The following is a 17,070-nucleotide window of genomic DNA, read 5'->3' as shown; positions in this document are numbered from 1 at the left end:
TGTTTTATAGCCAATTTTACTAAATTTTTTCTCTCTCTTTTCCCAGATGCACCACACGCTTGGTCTGCCTGCTGGGTCGTCTGGCATGGGAACATGGGTTCTGTGGACACACCGGGCAGGCGCTGTCCACTCAGCCCCTTGGTGGACTATCACAGAGCAGGCCGTCAGCACATTAGAGGCTCTGACAAGGCCTGCAGTGAAGAAACCTGGCTGACAATGTTTTCCAACCACAGAACCCTTTGATTTATTTATTTTAAATTTTCACCCCAGGATATGTTTTTTTAAAAAGAGTGTATTTATTTATTTTTAGAGAGAGGAAGGGAGAGAGAAAGAGAGGGAGAGAAACAGCATGTGGCTGCCTCTTGCACGCCCCCTACTGGGGACCTGGCCCAGAAGCCAGGCATGTGCTCTACATGGGAATCAAACTGGTGACCCTTTGGTTCATAGGCCAGCGCTCAATCCACTGAGCCACATCAGCCAGGGCAGGATATGTTTTTATTGACTTTAGAGAGAGAGGAAAGCAGGGAGGGAGAAAGAGAGACAGAAACATTGATCATTTTGCCTCCTGTATGTGCTCTGACCCAGAATTGAACCTGCGACCTCTTGGTGTACAGGATGATGCTCCAACCCACTGTGCAACCAACCAAGGCAGAACCCTTTTTAAAAAACATAATATTAATCTCCAGCTAAGATTGCTCCTTGTGAAATGCTGGCCTGGAAATTCTCTGGAGAATTTTGCAAGCTCAGCAGGCAGGCAGTACTGACCTTAGGTCCCTGGGAGGTCCTGAGGGTGTGGGACTGACCAGGTGCTTGGGTGGAGGTGAATGACTGCGGTCCCATCAGCTTGCTTGGGCTGAGGCAGGTGTGAGATCTACGGGCCTCCCTGGGTGCCCCAAGCCCAGCCTGGGCCCCCGTCACAGCAGGCAGACCCCCTCACCTTACTGGCTCCGGGCAGCAGGTGCAGCTTGACATAGGGGTCCGCCAGCCCGTTGTGGTCCATCGGCTTCAGGCCCTGAGCAGAGAACAGCGAAGGCCGTGAACTGGGGGTCAGGGACACGGAGCCGCCAGGGCCTCCTGGTGCCAGGGTCATCAGGTACCCCTTGTTCTCTGGGCCACCTGGCTCAGTCGTTCATGACCCTCCTCACAGAAGCCCCCTGGCATTGCACTCTGAGAAGGGGCAGTGAGGGGGCTCAGTGCTGGCATGGTCTCTCTCCCGCAACTGTCCTGGCCCAGGGCGGCCATGGGATGTTGGTCAGAGCAGCCTTTCTCTTCCTCTTCTCCTTATCGTGGAGGCCAGGTGGTGGGGGCCAGGTGGTGGGGGCCAGGTGACTCACCTTTCTCTGCATGAGGTCTTCATTACCAAGCTTTGGTCAGGCCCTTCCTTCTTCCTGTATTCCTTCCTCGAACTCTCCAAACAAAACTTCCCTCACTGGCCCCAAACCCACAGGACCACCTGTCCACCCGCCCGCATACGGCCCTCTGTAGCTGTGGAAAATGGTCTATGTCCTGGAGACCAGGCTCAGTTTCCCCCTGGATTTGCCACAGTGCCCAGCCCGACTGTGCCTGTGGAGGCCACACAGCTGGCTGGTGGCCTCGGAGGGTCCCTCCACAAGGTGGCATCCCTCACTCTCGGAACAATCGGTGTGCTCAGCCAGGCAACCAGCGGACTCATGCAGAGACAGGGCTTAGCTGACCTCATGCCTGCTCTTGTTTCTGAAAACTGTACCTTTTCTTTATGAGATGGTGCACAGGGACGTAGGGAGGCAGCTGTGGCCTGTGTAAGCCAAGCTGACAACCCATGGTGTCCCTCAGAGGTGAGCTGGTCCGCTGTCCGTGACCAGCCCCCCCACCCCGCCCCCGGGGAGCTAAGGCTCTTCTCCTGCCCCTGCCCCCACCTCGGTTTAAAGGAGCCCCCAGGGGGGCACCTCTGACCACCTGCTGCTCTGCTTCTGTGAGGGGCACACAGGGTTCAGAGCCATGCTGACCGGGCCAGGCAGCTCCTGCATTTGAGTTGGGTGAGGGAAGGAGTTTCTTGGTGTCCTGAGCCTCAGCTTCACCATCTGCAAAAGGGGTTAACAGTCGCACTTCCCAGGGCTGGAGTGCAAGTTGAGGTAATGCTGACCCAGGGCCTGGACAGCAGGGGTTCACTCCCCTTTTTCTACATGCTAGCTCCCTGGAAAGAAGCAGGAGAAGCGGCTGAGGGCAGGAGAGGGGCATCTGAGCTCCGCACTGCCTGCGGGGGGCCACTCTGGACGAGGCTTGGCTCAGAGGCGCTTGGAGGGCCACTGCAGTGAGGCAGCCCTTCCAAACTTGAGTCCCTCTCTTGGCCTCTTGCCTGCTCCCTCGAAGTGCCCAGACTGGGGGTCTGCCAGTTTTTGTAACTCCTCTGTGGACAGGAGGGCCCTCGTGTCCATGTGCACCTGGGTGGGTGCCTGCCACCTGGAACCGTGCCCCAGGGTGGCATCTGGTACTCGATCATCTGATGCTCGCGGCCACCGAATGGGTGAGGATGGCTCCTCCTGGGTCACAGGTGAGCACACTGAGGCTGCTCCGCTTATCCAGGAGCAGGTGGCCAAACCAGGGTCTGTCACCAGGGCATTTGGCCTCCTCCCAGAGGCCCCTGAGGGGCTCTGCTGTCAGCCCTGCCTCAGGTTTCTGCGCCCCAGGGCTCCTCTCATGCCTGTGCCACCCTCTCCTCTACAGAACTAGATCTAAGCAGGGAATGACCTGGAGAACGAGGAAACTGCCATGGCTCGGGGTCCTCCCATCCCCCACCTCAAATGCCTCAAGTGACACTCCCCTAAGTGAACACACACATGTGTGCACACGCAGGTGCCCAGAGGCCTGTACATGCACACACACATCTGCACCCCACTACACCTGCACAGGCCCTCTGGAGCACGGGTCGGGAAGGCGGGGCATACAGCACCGGAGGGCCCTGTGTCTGGGGTGGGGAGGAGAAGGGATGGCTCAGAGTGACTGGGCAGCCAGTGTCCATTCCGTCCCCATACCTGAGCTCCCTGTAGACAGCTGGGTCTGTCTGCACTTTGCCTTCTGCCCTCCACCTTGGCCTAGCTGCGGGTCACCGGGTTCTCCGCCCGTCCCCGGGGCAGGTCCGGGGCCCCGGCTGTGCCAGGCTGGGCATGCTCCACATCGCTGCCCAAACAGCTCCCAGAGGACAGGGTGGGGTCGGGATGGAGGGTGCAGGCCTCTAGGTGCCCAACGGGACGACCCTCACCCCTTCCCTGGCAGTCCAGGGGTGGGGCCCAAGCTGGGAGGGGCCCGGCTGGGGCAGTGGCAGGCAACCTGTCCCACCGTAGGTGGGAGGGAGGGTGGAGAAGCTTGCAGGCTGGGGGACTGTGGGGGTACAGGGACTCTGGGGGGGTCTGGGCCCAGGCAGCTCCTGGATCTGAGCCAGGCCCAGGCCCTTCTGCGACTCTACTGGGAGGTCCTACTGGGCTACACCGCCGTCCTTACCTTTGGAGAGAACATCAGCTTGGGCACCTTCCTCCCCGAGGGAGCGATGCAGGGGGGCAGGCAGGGAACAGGGTGGCTGAGAACACAGTGCGGGCGAGCGCCAGCCCGGCCCCGACCCAGAGAGCAAGGCCCCGGCCCTGAGACCCGAAGATGACTGTCCTGCCTAGAGTGGCCTCAGCATCCAGAGGCCTCAGCACCCTTCCCCTGCTCAACAGCCCTGTGCCAGCTCAGGGGGCCTCAGTCCCCTGAAAGTCCCGCCCAGGCCTCCACCCTCTTGTTCCCCTTCTCTTTCTCGGATTCTGCTCCTTCCCTCACACTTCTGTCTTTTTAGGGCTTTTTAGGGCAGCTGAGATGATTTAGGCGAAAATCCCCTCCAGGCCCTGCTCCCACACAGCCTTACACCAGGGAATGGGCGGGGCAGGGGGATTGGCCTACCACCCTGAGCCCCGCCTCCAGGACCAGGGCCTGGGGATGGAGGGCTCTGGGGCCTACCTTGGCCTTGCTGATGGTGCAGTGCAGGGCGTTGTTCTCCTGGTCGTAGAGGAGGCTGAAGTCCAGCGTGCCCAGGGCAGCTGCAGATAAACGGGGGCTCAGGTCATGCCTCCACTGCACAGTGGAGGAGTGTCACCCACCTCTGGGAGGTCCAACAGGGTGCCGGTGCCACAGCGACCGCCACCAGCAAGGCACGTCAGTCCCTCCACCTAGCTTCCCAAGCCTGGGAAGTGAGCAGTATTGTTCCCACTTTCTGGATGAAGGGCTGAGGCTCAGAAAGGCTAGGTCAGTGGCCCCCAGACCCTGTGAGTGGAGGCCCAAGAGGGAGACCCAGGCCCTGAACACCTGGGCTGTGATGTGGACCCTGGGGCCAGCCCGAGCAGCACCCACACATGTACCAGGCACTGGGCTGAAGGAGCACCTGGCACTCTGGGCCTCAGTCTCAGTTCTCCTCATGTGTTAGCCGTCACAAGGGGTATGTGAGAAGGCAGAAGAGACAAGGCTTTGCCAGGCTGCAGGCCTGGCAAGCTGACTGGCTGTTCCCCTCGCCCACCTCCCAGCAACACTCAGGGTGCAGCTCCCAGGACTCCGGTCCCTCCGGGGCCTGGGCGGGCTCTGCAGAGCCAGCTGAGTCCTTGTGCTGTGTCACCACCAAGCCTCGTAAGGGCAGTGGGGGATTCCCAAGGGCTAGGCAGGGAATGCAGCGATAATTGGGTGCAGCTGCCACCCTTGGGGGCAATCACACTTGGCAGCTGTGGCCTCCCGTGTTGACGTGGCTCCCGGCATGAAGATGTGGGCTATGGTGGGAGTGGACCTGGGGCGAGTCTCTGGATAGCAAGTGCTCACTCACAGGAGGCCTTTAGAAGTCCAGACCTGCTTGAAGCCTCCTGGGCTGGTCAACTGGTATCTACTTCATTCATTCATTCATTCCTTACCAAATGTCTGTCATATGCAGACTTTAGGGATGAAGATAATAAGCCTTATTTTGGCCCCAAGGAAAGCACAGCTCAATGGGAGTAACAAATGAAAAGAATTTGCCATAATAGAGTCTGGTGGATCAGGAGTGACAGGGGTGCCTGGCCTTGATGTGAATTGTGACCCTCAGGGAAGGCTTCCTGGAGGAGGTGATGCCTGAAGGCTGAATAGGAGTTGACCATTGCACAGTGGGGCTGGGAAAGGGGCATCCAATCACAGATCAACAAGAGGGTGGCAGGCACAGTGGCAGAGTGATGGTGGGGAGGGCCACACCCACCATGGGCCTAGCCACACCCACCTATTCAGGTCTGAACTACAGATGCCTCCTCACTGTGACAACGCTGGAGCTGAGGGGGTTGTCACAGGGACCATACTGCGTGCAGGTCCCGGGTTCATATGGGGGCCCAAGCATGGCAAAATTTTGGGGCTGCAGAGAAACAGGCAAATCAAAGCCGGGGCACTGGAGCACCCTTCATTCCAAAGTGATGGTGCGTCATCTGTGTCTTGCTCCCCAACTTCTAACACAGGACAAGGCACACAGCCCACGTCTCTGTCTTTGCCTGGGGGGCACATGACCCTGGGTTCAAATCCCGACTCTGTACTTCCTTGCTGTGTGACCTCTGGCAGCTTACCTAGCCTCTCCCTGCCTCAGTTTCCTCCACAAGATGGAGGCACTGGAGCACCCACGTCACAGCACCATGCTGTAAAACACGCCCGCGGTACAGAAAGTGCTCGGGAGATAATTATAGGAGCAGATCCATTTCGGTGACTTTTCCAGATAACTGTACTTGCCCCTCTGAGACACCTTCCGGAATGAACTCGCTCCAAACTGGATCACTCTCCTCCCAGGCTTTGTGAGTCGCACAGGCAACCGTCACCTACACTTTTCTGGGTAACCTGAGTCATTGCTATGATGACAACTACTGCTCTGTGGAGCAGCCCTGGCACAGACAGGGAACGGGGTGCGAGGCGGTTCCCCCACCAGGCGACCCCTGGTTTTCCTCATTCTCTGCCTCCTGCTTTGCCGTGAGCTCGGAACTCCTGTCAGAGAGCTCTTGCATCTCCCAGCACAGACCGGCTCCCTCCCATTCAGCACTTACTTGTTTATTCTCTGAAACCAAGTGAGAATACTTGTTAGAATCGTGGCCAATTAGGAGTCAACAGGCCTTGAGTGGAGCCTAGGGGAAGTTTTCTTTTTTCCTTTTCTGAAAACACTGTTACTTTAAGGCTGCCTCTAGCCTTTTTCTGCCTGTATTCCTAGCTCCCCAAGCAGGTGGGCAGGTGAGGGCGCTCTAGGTGAGGTATATATCGCCGTGCCTCTAACAACTACACTTGGGCCCAACATTCTTCAGGCCTATGCTTTTGTAATAATATTCTCCAAAGCTGTTGGCTTCACACGACAGGCCATCACTCTGCTGTTCAGTTCAGGCCTATCCGTGACTTGCTGCTCCCAGACATTAGCCTCCGGGGAGCAGGGGCCATGCCTCAGCTGCACCTGGGACACCAGCAAAGAGCAGATGTTCAGCTCACGTGGCCAGTCCATGCAAACCGACCTCCCTCCTGCTGCTCTTCCCGTGATGCCCGCATGTTAAAATGCACACTCCGTGATCTCTGCCTGCTTCCCAATCCCAGAGAAGGACAAGCCAGGGCGCTGGAGGCACCATCTGCTTCCCACGGGGAAATAGCTCCAGGAGAGGAGTCTGGAGACCCAGAGGAAGGGTCTCCAGAGGGGAGGGGAGCCCTTTCCGCTGGGTCACCAGACTCCCCCGTTTGAGGACGGCCGAGGCTCAGTGGAGCTCACACCTGTTACCACTTTCTGGAAGGAATAACATGTTTAGGTCGCCCCAGGGTGAGGTTGATGAATTTCTTTGAACTTCAATAAAAGTTTTGTAAGAAATAATAGTTTATAAATAGAAGCTCAGTCAGCATTTATTTTTATTATTATTTTTTAACCCTCATCTGAGGACTTTTTTTTCATTGTTTTCATTGCTTTGGGGTGGGGTGGGGGAGAGAGACATTGATGTGAGAAACATCGATTGGTTGCCTCCCATATGTGCCCCGATTGGGGATCGAACCTGCGATCTAGTTCTGTTGACCTGACGGGGAATGGAACCTGAGACCTTCAAGTCTGTGGGAGGACACAGCGACCAGCTGAGCCAGACCAGCCAGGGCTTAGTGACCATTTTGAGGGACTTCACAGTGGTGGGGCTCTCTCAGTGCGTTGTAGTCTAAAGTCTTCACTTCCTGTTCAGAGAAATGAGGCTCAGAGAGGGCAGGTGACCTGTTCAGGGTGGCACAGCAGAGCTGGACACAGAATCTAGGCCTCTTTTTTTTAAATCCTCACCGGAGGATATGTTCATTGATTGGAGAGAGAGAGAGAGAAACATGAATGAGAGAAACATCGGTTGGCCGTCTCGCATACACACCCCGACTGGGGGTCAAATCTGCAACCCAAGTGTGCGCCCTGACTGGGAATTGAACCTGCAACCTTTTGGTGCACAGATGATACTCCAACCAACTCAACCACCCAGCCAGGGCAGAATCTAGGCCTCATTTCCATCCTGATAGTTCCTGTCTTAAAGCTTAGTGGCTTCCATATTTTTTTGTCTACCACTTAGTTTAGCTGAAATTTCAGGAGAATGCAATGGAGAAAACAAGAGAGAAAAGCAGAATTGCTCTTAGGGACCATGAACGGCTTGGCCATGCCCCGCAGGGGGGCCTCGGAATTGCAGACACTCCCTAGGCTTGAGGCCTGGGTGAGGAGGGCCCTCAGGGCAGGCGAAGGCCTTGTCCGTGTGAGCCCCGGGGCCCTGCCCTTGACTCACTCAAATCACGTGTCCCGGCTAAAGTTTACATCCTTGGAAAAATAATGAGCGTTGGTCACTAATGGGCCTTTGAGAGTTGTCACTCGCTTGTTGGTAATTATAGAGCTTTAATGGGGCCAATTCCGAGGAAATCAAGCTCCAGCCCCTGTTGGTGCCTATAAGGCTGGACATCCCTCTGCTCTGCTGATGGAGACTGACAGCATCACTTTGACCTTGGTTTGCGCCTGGACTTTCCTCACCCGTACACTCTTGGGAATAGGAAATCTGCTGCTCAATTTTTTTTTAAAGAAAATCATCAGTCTCTCAAATTGTTTTAAAAATCGAATAAATGATGAAACCTGAGTTGAAAGCATCTCGTGGTTGGGGAAACTGAGGCACTGTGCCGGGCACTGCAGGGGATACAGAGAGGGATGAGTCATGTGTCCCTGCTTCCCCAGGAGCTCAGAGGCAGAGGGTTTGGGCTTTTATAAATCTATTCATCCCCTGCTTTAAATTGTTCAAAGGTTCTCCACTCCCTCCTGGACTCATTTCAGCCACCTCAGTGTGGCATTCAAGGTCCTCTGTTCCTCTGAGACATGGTGGCTTTGGCCTCATCATTAATTTTTTTCCACTTCAGCTTACTGTTCTGCCTCCACCGGGCTCTTTCCTACACCTCTGCACCCGTGCCCAGGGCAGTCCCTCCAGCCCCTGCGCAGGGTGCTCTCTGCGGGGGCGCTCTCCAGGCCACGCCTCCTGTCGGGGTCTTGCCCTGCTGACCTGGTTGCTGGCCTGTTTGTACATGTTGATTTTCATAAACTGCCTGAGGTCGGAGACTGTATCTCGGCCACTCTCGAATCTCCATGCCTGGCACAGAGGTGGTCTTGTGGTGCCGAGTGCATAAGAACATGTCCAGGCTGGACATGCTGGCTCAGAGGGAGGGAAGTCACTGCCAGCGGGGTCCAAGAAATGGCACCAGGTGAGTGTCTTCGGGGCAGGCCTAACAGTGAGTCTGCACTCTTTTCTTGCTCCAGGCTTCCGTGATGTAAGTCCTGGCCCAGGCCCAGGCTGAATCCTGCAGGGCAGGTGCAAACATGGGCACATAATGCAATTCTGGCCAATGAGGCAGAAGGACAGGTCTCCTGGGGATTCTGAGAGAGCTTTCCTTGCTCTTAAAATGAGACATGAGAGAGGAAACTGATTCTTAGCAAAGCTAAGATCTTATCCTGTGATGGCTGGATCTGCAGCAGCCACCGTGGACTACGAGGGAGGCCCGCCTAAGAGGAAATGAGCATGGCTAAGTGGAAAGACAAACAGAACCACCACCATTGATTAACCAATGAGCTGCTGCATAAATCTGCCCTGGTGCCACTGACCTCAATGGTCCTCGGTGTTTAACATACTTTCAGTTTTCTGCTACTACAACCCAAAGTATTCTAGTCTTCACAGCTTTGAAGAACAGACCGGGTTTTCATAGGTGGAGAGTGGGTGGGCAGGAAGAGGCGCACCCGGAGGGCAGGCCATGGGGCCCGTCTGGAGGGCAGAAGCTTTGGAGCCCAGCTCAGCTGGGTGCTCTGTGGACCATCTGGAGTGGGGTGGGGGGGCACTTCTACCATTCACCACGTTTTCTGTCCGTCATTACTCCTCTATTAGATCAGTTTGGAACATGTCAGCTTTGTGCTTGTGACTTGAGGTGACTTAATAAGGATGGATGAGCTTTAAAGAGAAGGAAAGGCCAAATGAATAAAGAGCACTTCACTCTTGGCCTTGGACAAGAGAGCAACTGCCCTAATTTTTTGTTGTTGTTGTTGTTAGAAGAGAGATAATCCAATAATTAGGGCAGCAAATAGCATAACCCTGGCTAAAGCGGTAAAGAACCATCTGGCTTGAATTATTTAGGCTTATCCTAGGGATCTGGTGGTCAGAGCCGAGAGGGGGATGTGGCCTCAGAGTGCTGTTGCCCCAGAACTTAGTCCCCTTGTGTGCAGAAGCCAAGATTTCTGTGCTCTTGTGCTGGGGTTTGCTCAGCCACTGATGGGACCCAAGCCCAGGACAGGCTGCTCCCTGAAGGGGGTGAGGGGCCCCGGCTGGCCCCGTTCAGACTCACTCCCTCTGCCCTGGCTCTTTTTAGCAGGGTGCCCTGGCGGTGGGGTGTGGCCAGCCCGCAGACCAGGCTGGGGAGGCTGTGTCTGGGACTGCCCCCTACTGCTGACCCCAAGGGAGCCTGCCCCGGCTAGGACAGTGAGCTCGCTGGGCCTGGGGCCCCAGCTCCGACCCCTCTCTGCTGCTGGGACAGTGCCCCATGCGGGACTGCTGAGCTGACGGACTGGAGATGTGGCAGTTGGCCTGAGTTTTGGAATTTCTGGTCCTCTCCTTGTCGGTGGGTCAGGGGTAGCCAAAAGATGTGACCAAATTTCTCACCTCTTTGTTGTATGTCATCCAGGGAACCTTGGGTGGCACCCCAAGGGCTGCCTGAGTTCAGGCAGAAGCCCTGCTCTGCCCCCTCACTCCCTTGGGGTGGAAGAAGAGATGCCAGAAACGGGAATGCGCTCCCCATCCCTTCTTCAGGAGGTGACTTTGGGTTCAGGGTGTCGGAAGGGGTGACTTGGTCCCAGTTAGGGCCTGCCCAGGAACACAGAAAGTAAGGCAGTGCACTTTGCCAAGGGTGCCAGGAACGGAGGGGGAGATCCAGGGCACAGCCCTGAGGCCAATAAACTCTCCCAATGCAATCTCCCCAAGCTGGCAGAAAAGTGGAGGTACAGGGCTGCTGCTCTCCACCCCCACGCGGGGTCGGGGCAGGGCCTCAAGAGAGGAACCTCTGGCCACAGGGTTGGGGCCCAGGCCCAGGGAAAGTGCAGAGCAGGCAGTTTCCCCCACAGGCCTGGTCCCCGACCCACCTCAGCTGATGGGCCTCCTGCTCACTCCTCCTGGGCCCCCTTAGGTAGGCGTCGAGAGACCCGCCACCCTCTCCCTCCTTCCCACCCCGGTCGTGCTGATAGCCCCCACCATCAGCTTCCAGAGGCACCTTTTACCGTAGGGGAAACTACAGACCCCCAGCCCGAGGCTCTCGCGAGCACCCAAGCCAGGCATAGCCAACCTCGCTGCGCTGCGCAGGGGATGGGGCCGGGTGGGCCTTGGAGACGCCCGCGAGTGACCCCTGCTCGGAAAGGTCCACATCCTAGGCAGGGCTGGCGTTTGACGCTGGTCTTCCAGGTCTGAGAGGGACGTGGCTGGGGCTGCAGCTGGGCCGGGGGCCTTGCAAGCAGAGCTTCCCCCCTCCCCGCCCCCATCCCGCTCAAACCCCTTCCGCACCGGTAGCGACCTCTTCAGCTTCCATTTCCCCTCCAGTCCCGGGGCGGGCGCGGCAGTCGCCCTCGGAGACGCGAAGGGCGCCAGCAGTGCCTGCCGGCCCGGCCCCGGCCCCGGGGACCCCCAGTGCTTGCCTGCTCACTGGGGCTGGGGGCCCAGTCCCCGGAGGAGGAGGTGCGGGCTGGGGGCCCTTCCTGGCAGGGGAAGCGGGAGTAACAGGTGGGCGAAGGCGGGCGGCCCGCGCGAGCGTTGTGGCGGGGGTCCACAGACGCGGGAGGGGGAATCGCCAAGGTTTTCCCAAAGGACAAGCGGCCCCGCAGTCCACTGGTCCTTGGTCCGCGAGGCAGCAAATCCGCCGCGCTCCGCGGGCCGCCGGGCCCACCCGGGAGGCCGGCCGGTCCCCGCCCTTGGCCACGCGCCCCTGCCGCTCTGGTCCGATCCTCGGCCGAGGGGCCACCCGCAGAGGACTCCCGGGCAGAGAGCTACCGCGCGGGCAGCAGCAACTGGTGTTTCCCCAGGGCGCAGCTCCGCCCTTCCCGGGGAACAAAAGCTGCCGCCCGCGCCGGAGCTCCTGGCGGCAGGCGGAGAGAGGGTGCGGCGCGGGCTCCAGGGAGCTGGACCTCGGAAATGGGACAGCCCCACGGGTCGCCCCCAAACTTCCCACCTCTTCGGTCGGGGTAGAGGGAAATGTCGGGGCCGGGTGTGCAGGGCGCGCGGAGAGCGCGCGGAACGGGCAGGGGGCCGCGACCCGGCGGGGCGCGCGTGCCGAGGGGCCGCGGGAGACCGCAGGGGGAGCGGGGGGCGGCGAGGTTAGCGAGCGCGTTAGAAACCGAGCCACGGGCGGGGGCGCGGAGTCAGCGACTTGGAAACTTACTGCAGTCGTCGGACTCGTAGCCGTCGGCGTCTGCCTCCTCCTCGGGCGGCTTGGCGGGCGGCCGCGCAGGGCTGGGGCCGGGGCTGGGGCCCGGGCTGGGGCCCGGGCTGGCGCCGTAGGCTCCGAAGAGTTGGTCCACATCCTCGTCGTCGTCGCGGGCGCCGTCGGAGGGGCTGCGGCGGCCAGCGCTGGCTTCGGCTGGGCGCGCGGGGGCGTCCGGAGGTGCAGCGGCGCGGGGCCCGGTGGCCGGGGGCAGGCCCCGCGGGAAGCGGGGGAAGTAGTCGGAGATCTGCTTGATGGGTCGGATGGGGCCGGGGCACACGTCGATGGCCATATGCTCCTGGATGCTGATGGTCGCCTTCTCCCCGCGCCGCCGGAGGGTCATGCAGGCAGCGCGGTCCCGCCCGGGCGCAGCCCGGCCTGGTCTGGCGCGGCCCCGGCCCGGGGCGGCTCAGCGGGCCGGTGGGGAGCGACGGGGGCGTTTGGGCAGCGCCGGCGGCGCCCCAGGACGGCCCTGTCGCGGCTGCTACCCGCTCGGCGGCGGCGGGCGCGAGTGAGTGCAGGGGCCAGCAGGCAGGGGGCGGGCCCAGCCCGCGTCACCCGGGTAGCAACCGAGCAGTGCGAGCGCGCGGGCTGCGCGGGCGGCGCCGAGCCGAGCGAGCCGAGCCGCGCTGCACTCAACTCGCACTCACCCCGGCGCGCGCCGGCCCGGGACCCCGCGCGCGCACACCCGGGAGGCAGGGCCACCTGCGCGCCTTCCACTCACGCACGATCTCGCAGGACAAGCTGGGAGCTGAGGAGGGACACGCAGGATGCACACTCTACACGTTCCTGCCCGTGCCAGGACTTGCTGAGTCTCATTTGCTCTCACGGGGCTCACGCAGCTGTGCAAGGACACTCCGAGCACACACAAACACGTGTGGACACTTGGCAGCGAGTGTCCACCGGCTCGTATCTGCAGGACACATACACAAGCATGTATATCCACACAGAGTTGGCTGAGCATACCCGAGACAACACACAACCACACGGTCATAAAGAGGCGGTTGGCAGACTGCGCTGTCTTCCACACACCCCCACCCCCATGCCTGCCAGGGCACACAAACGCGCCACAGAAATGATCAGGGATTCCGGACCCCTCCCCTCTTCTGGGACACACAGCCACACCCCTAGGAGTGTGGGCCCAGGCTGCTCATACACCAGCAAGACATGTATGCATCCTCAGCTGTCCAAGGTCATTGCTGGCACTATGTGTTCACACTTCCTCTCAGACCACACACAAACACTCTGTAAACTCAACTCAGTCCCTCGCTTAGCCAGTGAATCTTTGGAGGGACCCCTGGGGGCAGGCCCAGTGAGAACCTCCATCACCAGCTGTGGTCAGGCACTGGGTGAGGCTGGCAGCACCGGGAGGAGCCCTCCCAGGGGCTGGTGGATGAGGCCGAGGTGCAGAGGCAGGGTGTGGCTGCCCACTGGCTCTGGCCTCACATGGTCAGATAACTAAACAAATCCCAGACAGCTCAGCCCTGGCGGCTGCCCTGCTTTCTGGAAACAGAGCTGTGTTGGGAATGGCTGCTGCTTATACAGGTGTGTCCCCTAAAAGCCCTGGGCATGGCCAGAATCCTGTTTACTCTCTGGTTTCCACTGACAGATTAGGAATGTTTATCTTCTTGGCTGGGTCCTTTCCTGGAGTGTGAATGAGGAGCTGCAAGCCTATGCCCTTCCCTCCACGTAAACCCTGTGCGTGGGCGGGGGGGCATGGGGAGCAGGGAGAGAGGAGGGGAGGCCTGGTCCTCATCACTTCCAGGTGCATCATTCTGGCAGATCATCTGATCTCTCTGAACCTCGGTTTCTTCATCTGTGAAATGGGGCTAGTTCAAACCTCACAGCCTTGTGGTGAGGCCCCATCGGTCACAGAACAGGCCAGATGAGAGGTGTTCAGCAGGGTTGCGGTTGTTTCTCTTCCCCTTTCCCAGGGGAGATGAGACTCACGGGTGAGAAGTGGTGAAGAACCATGCTGTTTCATGGTGAGTTCTGCACTGGGTAGTGACGGTCACTGTCCATCATTGAAAACCACGGTACCCTGTGTCGGGGACGTCTCAGGATGTCATCTCGCTGATTCTGTCTACTACAGACACAGCAATATACTGTGTAGTAATCAGACACAGTATTAGATTGTGTAGTAATCAGAGGACAAGGACTTGCCCAGGGTGGCTCCAAGCTGACGGCAGGGCTGGCATCAGAACCGTGTCCTCACTTTCCGAAGCTTCCACTCCCCTCCCTGGCCCCTCCCTCCTCAGCCCTGTGAAGCTCCAGGGATCAGAGCACAGCTGGAAACACAGGTCAAACCTTGTTCCCTAAACCTTCTCCTGAGGCTTCTTACATGGGGACAGCTCAAACTGAGGAGAGAGAGGAGGGGAGGAGAGAGAGGGCCCAGAGTAAGCGGGACTTACAGTGGAAACGGACCCACCTGGAGGCTCCTAGGACCATCTGGGGTCCTGAGGGGAGAAAATTCGGCCTTCCGAGAGGCAAAAGCCAAGGGAAGGAGAGGAGAGCCTGGCAGCCTCGCACGATGGGTTTCTCATTTCCAGGAATGCTTGCGGGGATTAGTCCTTCAATAGGCACAGAATGACTTCCTGTGTGCCAGAGGTGGCTGCGTGGCTAAGCGGTTATGTAATGACACAGGGTATTAAAATACAGACTCTGAACCATGGTTTCATAATTCACTCGAGGAGTAAGAAGAGTGTTGTCGTCATCTTACAGCTGGAGAAACCAAGGCTTCTGGGTGTTAAGCGACTGGGAATGAGTGGAGATATTCTGGCCCCTGACCCTGTGTTCTTTTTTTATTTTTTAAGATTTTATTTATTTATCTTTAGAGAGAGGGGAAGGGAGGGAGAAAGAGAGGGAGAGAAACAGCAATGTGTGAGAGATACATAGATTGGTTGCCTCTCACCTAGCCCCAGCCAGGGACCTGTCCTGAAACCCAGGCACATGCCCTGACTGGGAATTGAACCGGCGACCCTTTGGTTCACTGACCTTGTGTTTCTTTGACATCAAAGCTATACCCATGTTCACTGGGGGTGGGGACAGAAGGGGGCTGACAGCTCCAGCCTGGCCTTCTGGAGGATCAGCTCACGGCTCCTGGCTCTGCAGGCGCTGGCTCTGGGAAGGGCCTAGAAGAAGTTGGGTGGGGGTTGAGACTCCAAGCGCGGAGGCAGGGCACCCCGGATACTGGCTGGAGAAACACCGATGGTTGAGCCAAGAGCAGCTCTGAGGCCTGAGTTCGTCCAGCCCCGAGCCCAGCCAAGATGGAGTAGGGCCCCTGCAGCGGCAGAGTGGGTGTTATCTGGGCAGGGGTGCAGCTTCTGGAAAGCGTGGGGGCTGGGGAGTCGGGCATGCTCGGACCCTAAAGCCAGTGGCTCCTTCCTCCTGTGTCTGACTTGACTTCGACCCTCGGTCTCCCCCAGGGGGAGAGGGGGCCGTAGACAACCCCATGACAACTGGAGGAGGAGATGGATAGAAGTGCACCGTGCAGTGCTGGGAACGCAGCAGGGAGTCAGTGAACTGCTGAACCCATTCTCTTGCCTCTGCCTTCCTGGTGCAAAACACCGTCATACGCCCCGTGCCTGCCTCAGTTTCTCTGCCAGTGAAGTGCAGTTGGCTGCTCTCTGTCTGCTGCAAGGACTGGGTGTGGACGCAGGGAAAAGTGTGTTGAGAAGTGGATGCCGTGCCAAGGCTGGGGCACCAGCTGGCGTGTACGGGGGACTTCAGGCGGCTGGATGTGTCCAGACCCCATCAGTCATGTCACATCCGGTCCCCATGCTGAGTGGGCAGCTTGGCATTTTGAAAGAGCCCTTGGCAAAGTGAAGTGGGTAGAGTCTGTCTTTGGCCAAAGCCCTCGGGACACTATGCCCTCGTTTCTTCCCCCAGTTGCATCTCTCCCAGACTTCTAAGCTCCCACCCCCAGCAACACACAAATGCTCCTGTCCGATGAGATAGAGGAGGATGAGGAAGGACGATCCTGGCACCTGGACCAACGGGACACCCGTGGGTAGTGCGGGTCTCTGGGTGCATCATATCAGGCACCCCTGGATTATTTTATGCGCAATTATTTTTGTGAGAATTGCTGGGTTAGAAGGTGCTAATGGTTTAATGCAGTGATTCTCACCTGTTCTGCTGCCGCCACACTGTTCAATGTGCGACACCTGGCGGGGGGGGGGGGGTGGAGCTCCCCCGCAGTGAGTCAGAATCTCTCGGGTGCTTTGGCAGCGTCATGGGGCAGGGAGGGGGGTGGTAGGGTGGGGTGGGGCGGGCCTGGTACATCCTGCTTCAGGCGTCAGGACCTGTTTCCTGGCTGACAGCCTCCAGTTAAAGCTTTTCCTTCCAGTAGGTGATGGGCAGTTTAGAGGAAATGACCTTTACCCTGCACTTCGCTGAATGTCCTTGGTTGGCACCTCTGGCTGGTGTCTGAAGGGCCCTCCCTGGCCAGGGACGAACGTGAACCCCTAATTTCCACCCTTCCCCGATTACTGGCAGAGTTTGGCAGGCTGCGCTGGTAGGACCTTCTCTATTTAACAGCGATTTCTAACCTGAAGGTGGGGCCAGTGGAGGAATTCCCAGCACTTGCTGTTTGATGGAGAGGGGCCCCTGTCCGCTCACTTCTTTGTGAATCCACGTTCTGACGTGCGCTTATTGGGCACCTACCCTGTGACAAGCCCGGTGCCGCATTCTGTAAGGGGCCCTGCGGTGAACGAAGCCCTATTTTCCTTTAGATTCTAAAGACAAAGGGCAAGTCAGGAAGGGACGTGGGAGCTATCCACTCTGGCTGATCACCGCCTCTTCCTTGGCCCCGACCGTGGCCTTGGCACAGGAAGCATGGTGGAGCGCCAGCATAAGCAAGTCGGTGTAAAAGTTTGCCTTGTAGCTGGTGGTGGCTGAGAGGCAAACTTGATGTATTAAGTGGTATTTAAAAATGCAGCTCTTTCTGATAATTTATTATGCACTTTCTCCTAAATGCATTACACTCGTCACAGTACATTTACTAGCACTAGTCCTACCAGTGGGGAAAAGTTAACACCTACCTAATGATGCTGTTTTATAGACAGCAAGTGCTCTTGGAGCAGCTGCGATTAATTAAATAGC

The 17,070-nt window shown here is 58.3% G+C and overlaps 1 protein-coding gene across 4 annotated transcripts in view; it reads right to left on the bottom strand.

The window, feature by feature from the left end:
- The window catches only part of DOC2B (double C2 domain beta), a 33,003-nt gene extending 20,611 nt beyond the window's left edge, over positions 1 to 12,392 (bottom strand). For 3 of the 4 annotated variants that reach the window (XR_005070017.1, XR_005070018.1, XM_037070296.1), the window contains exons 1-4: positions 11,929 to 12,392; positions 3,970 to 4,049; positions 3,478 to 3,504; positions 938 to 1,012 (exon numbers count right to left, since the gene is read on the bottom strand). Coding sequence is in view for 2 of the 4 variants with exons in the window: in XM_037070296.1 (XP_036926191.1) it covers positions 938 to 1,012; positions 3,478 to 3,504; positions 3,970 to 4,049; positions 11,929 to 12,313 (567 nt within the window). In the remaining 2 variants the exon portion in view is untranslated. The remainder of the gene's footprint in view (positions 1 to 937; positions 1,013 to 3,477; positions 3,505 to 3,969; positions 4,050 to 11,928) is intronic. The other variant, XM_037070297.1, reaches the window with a different exon arrangement.
- Positions 12,393 to 17,070: the final 4,678 nt, after the last annotated feature.

The sequence above is a fragment of the Sturnira hondurensis genome, unplaced genomic scaffold (assembly GCF_014824575.4).
Source record: "Sturnira hondurensis isolate 20B ecotype Veracruz unplaced genomic scaffold, ASM1482457v3 Scaffold0018728, whole genome shotgun sequence".
Taxonomy (NCBI): domain Eukaryota; kingdom Metazoa; phylum Chordata; class Mammalia; order Chiroptera; family Phyllostomidae; genus Sturnira; species Sturnira hondurensis.
Note: the sequence above shows the minus strand (reverse complement) of the source record. Positions and strands in the feature narration are given on the sequence as shown.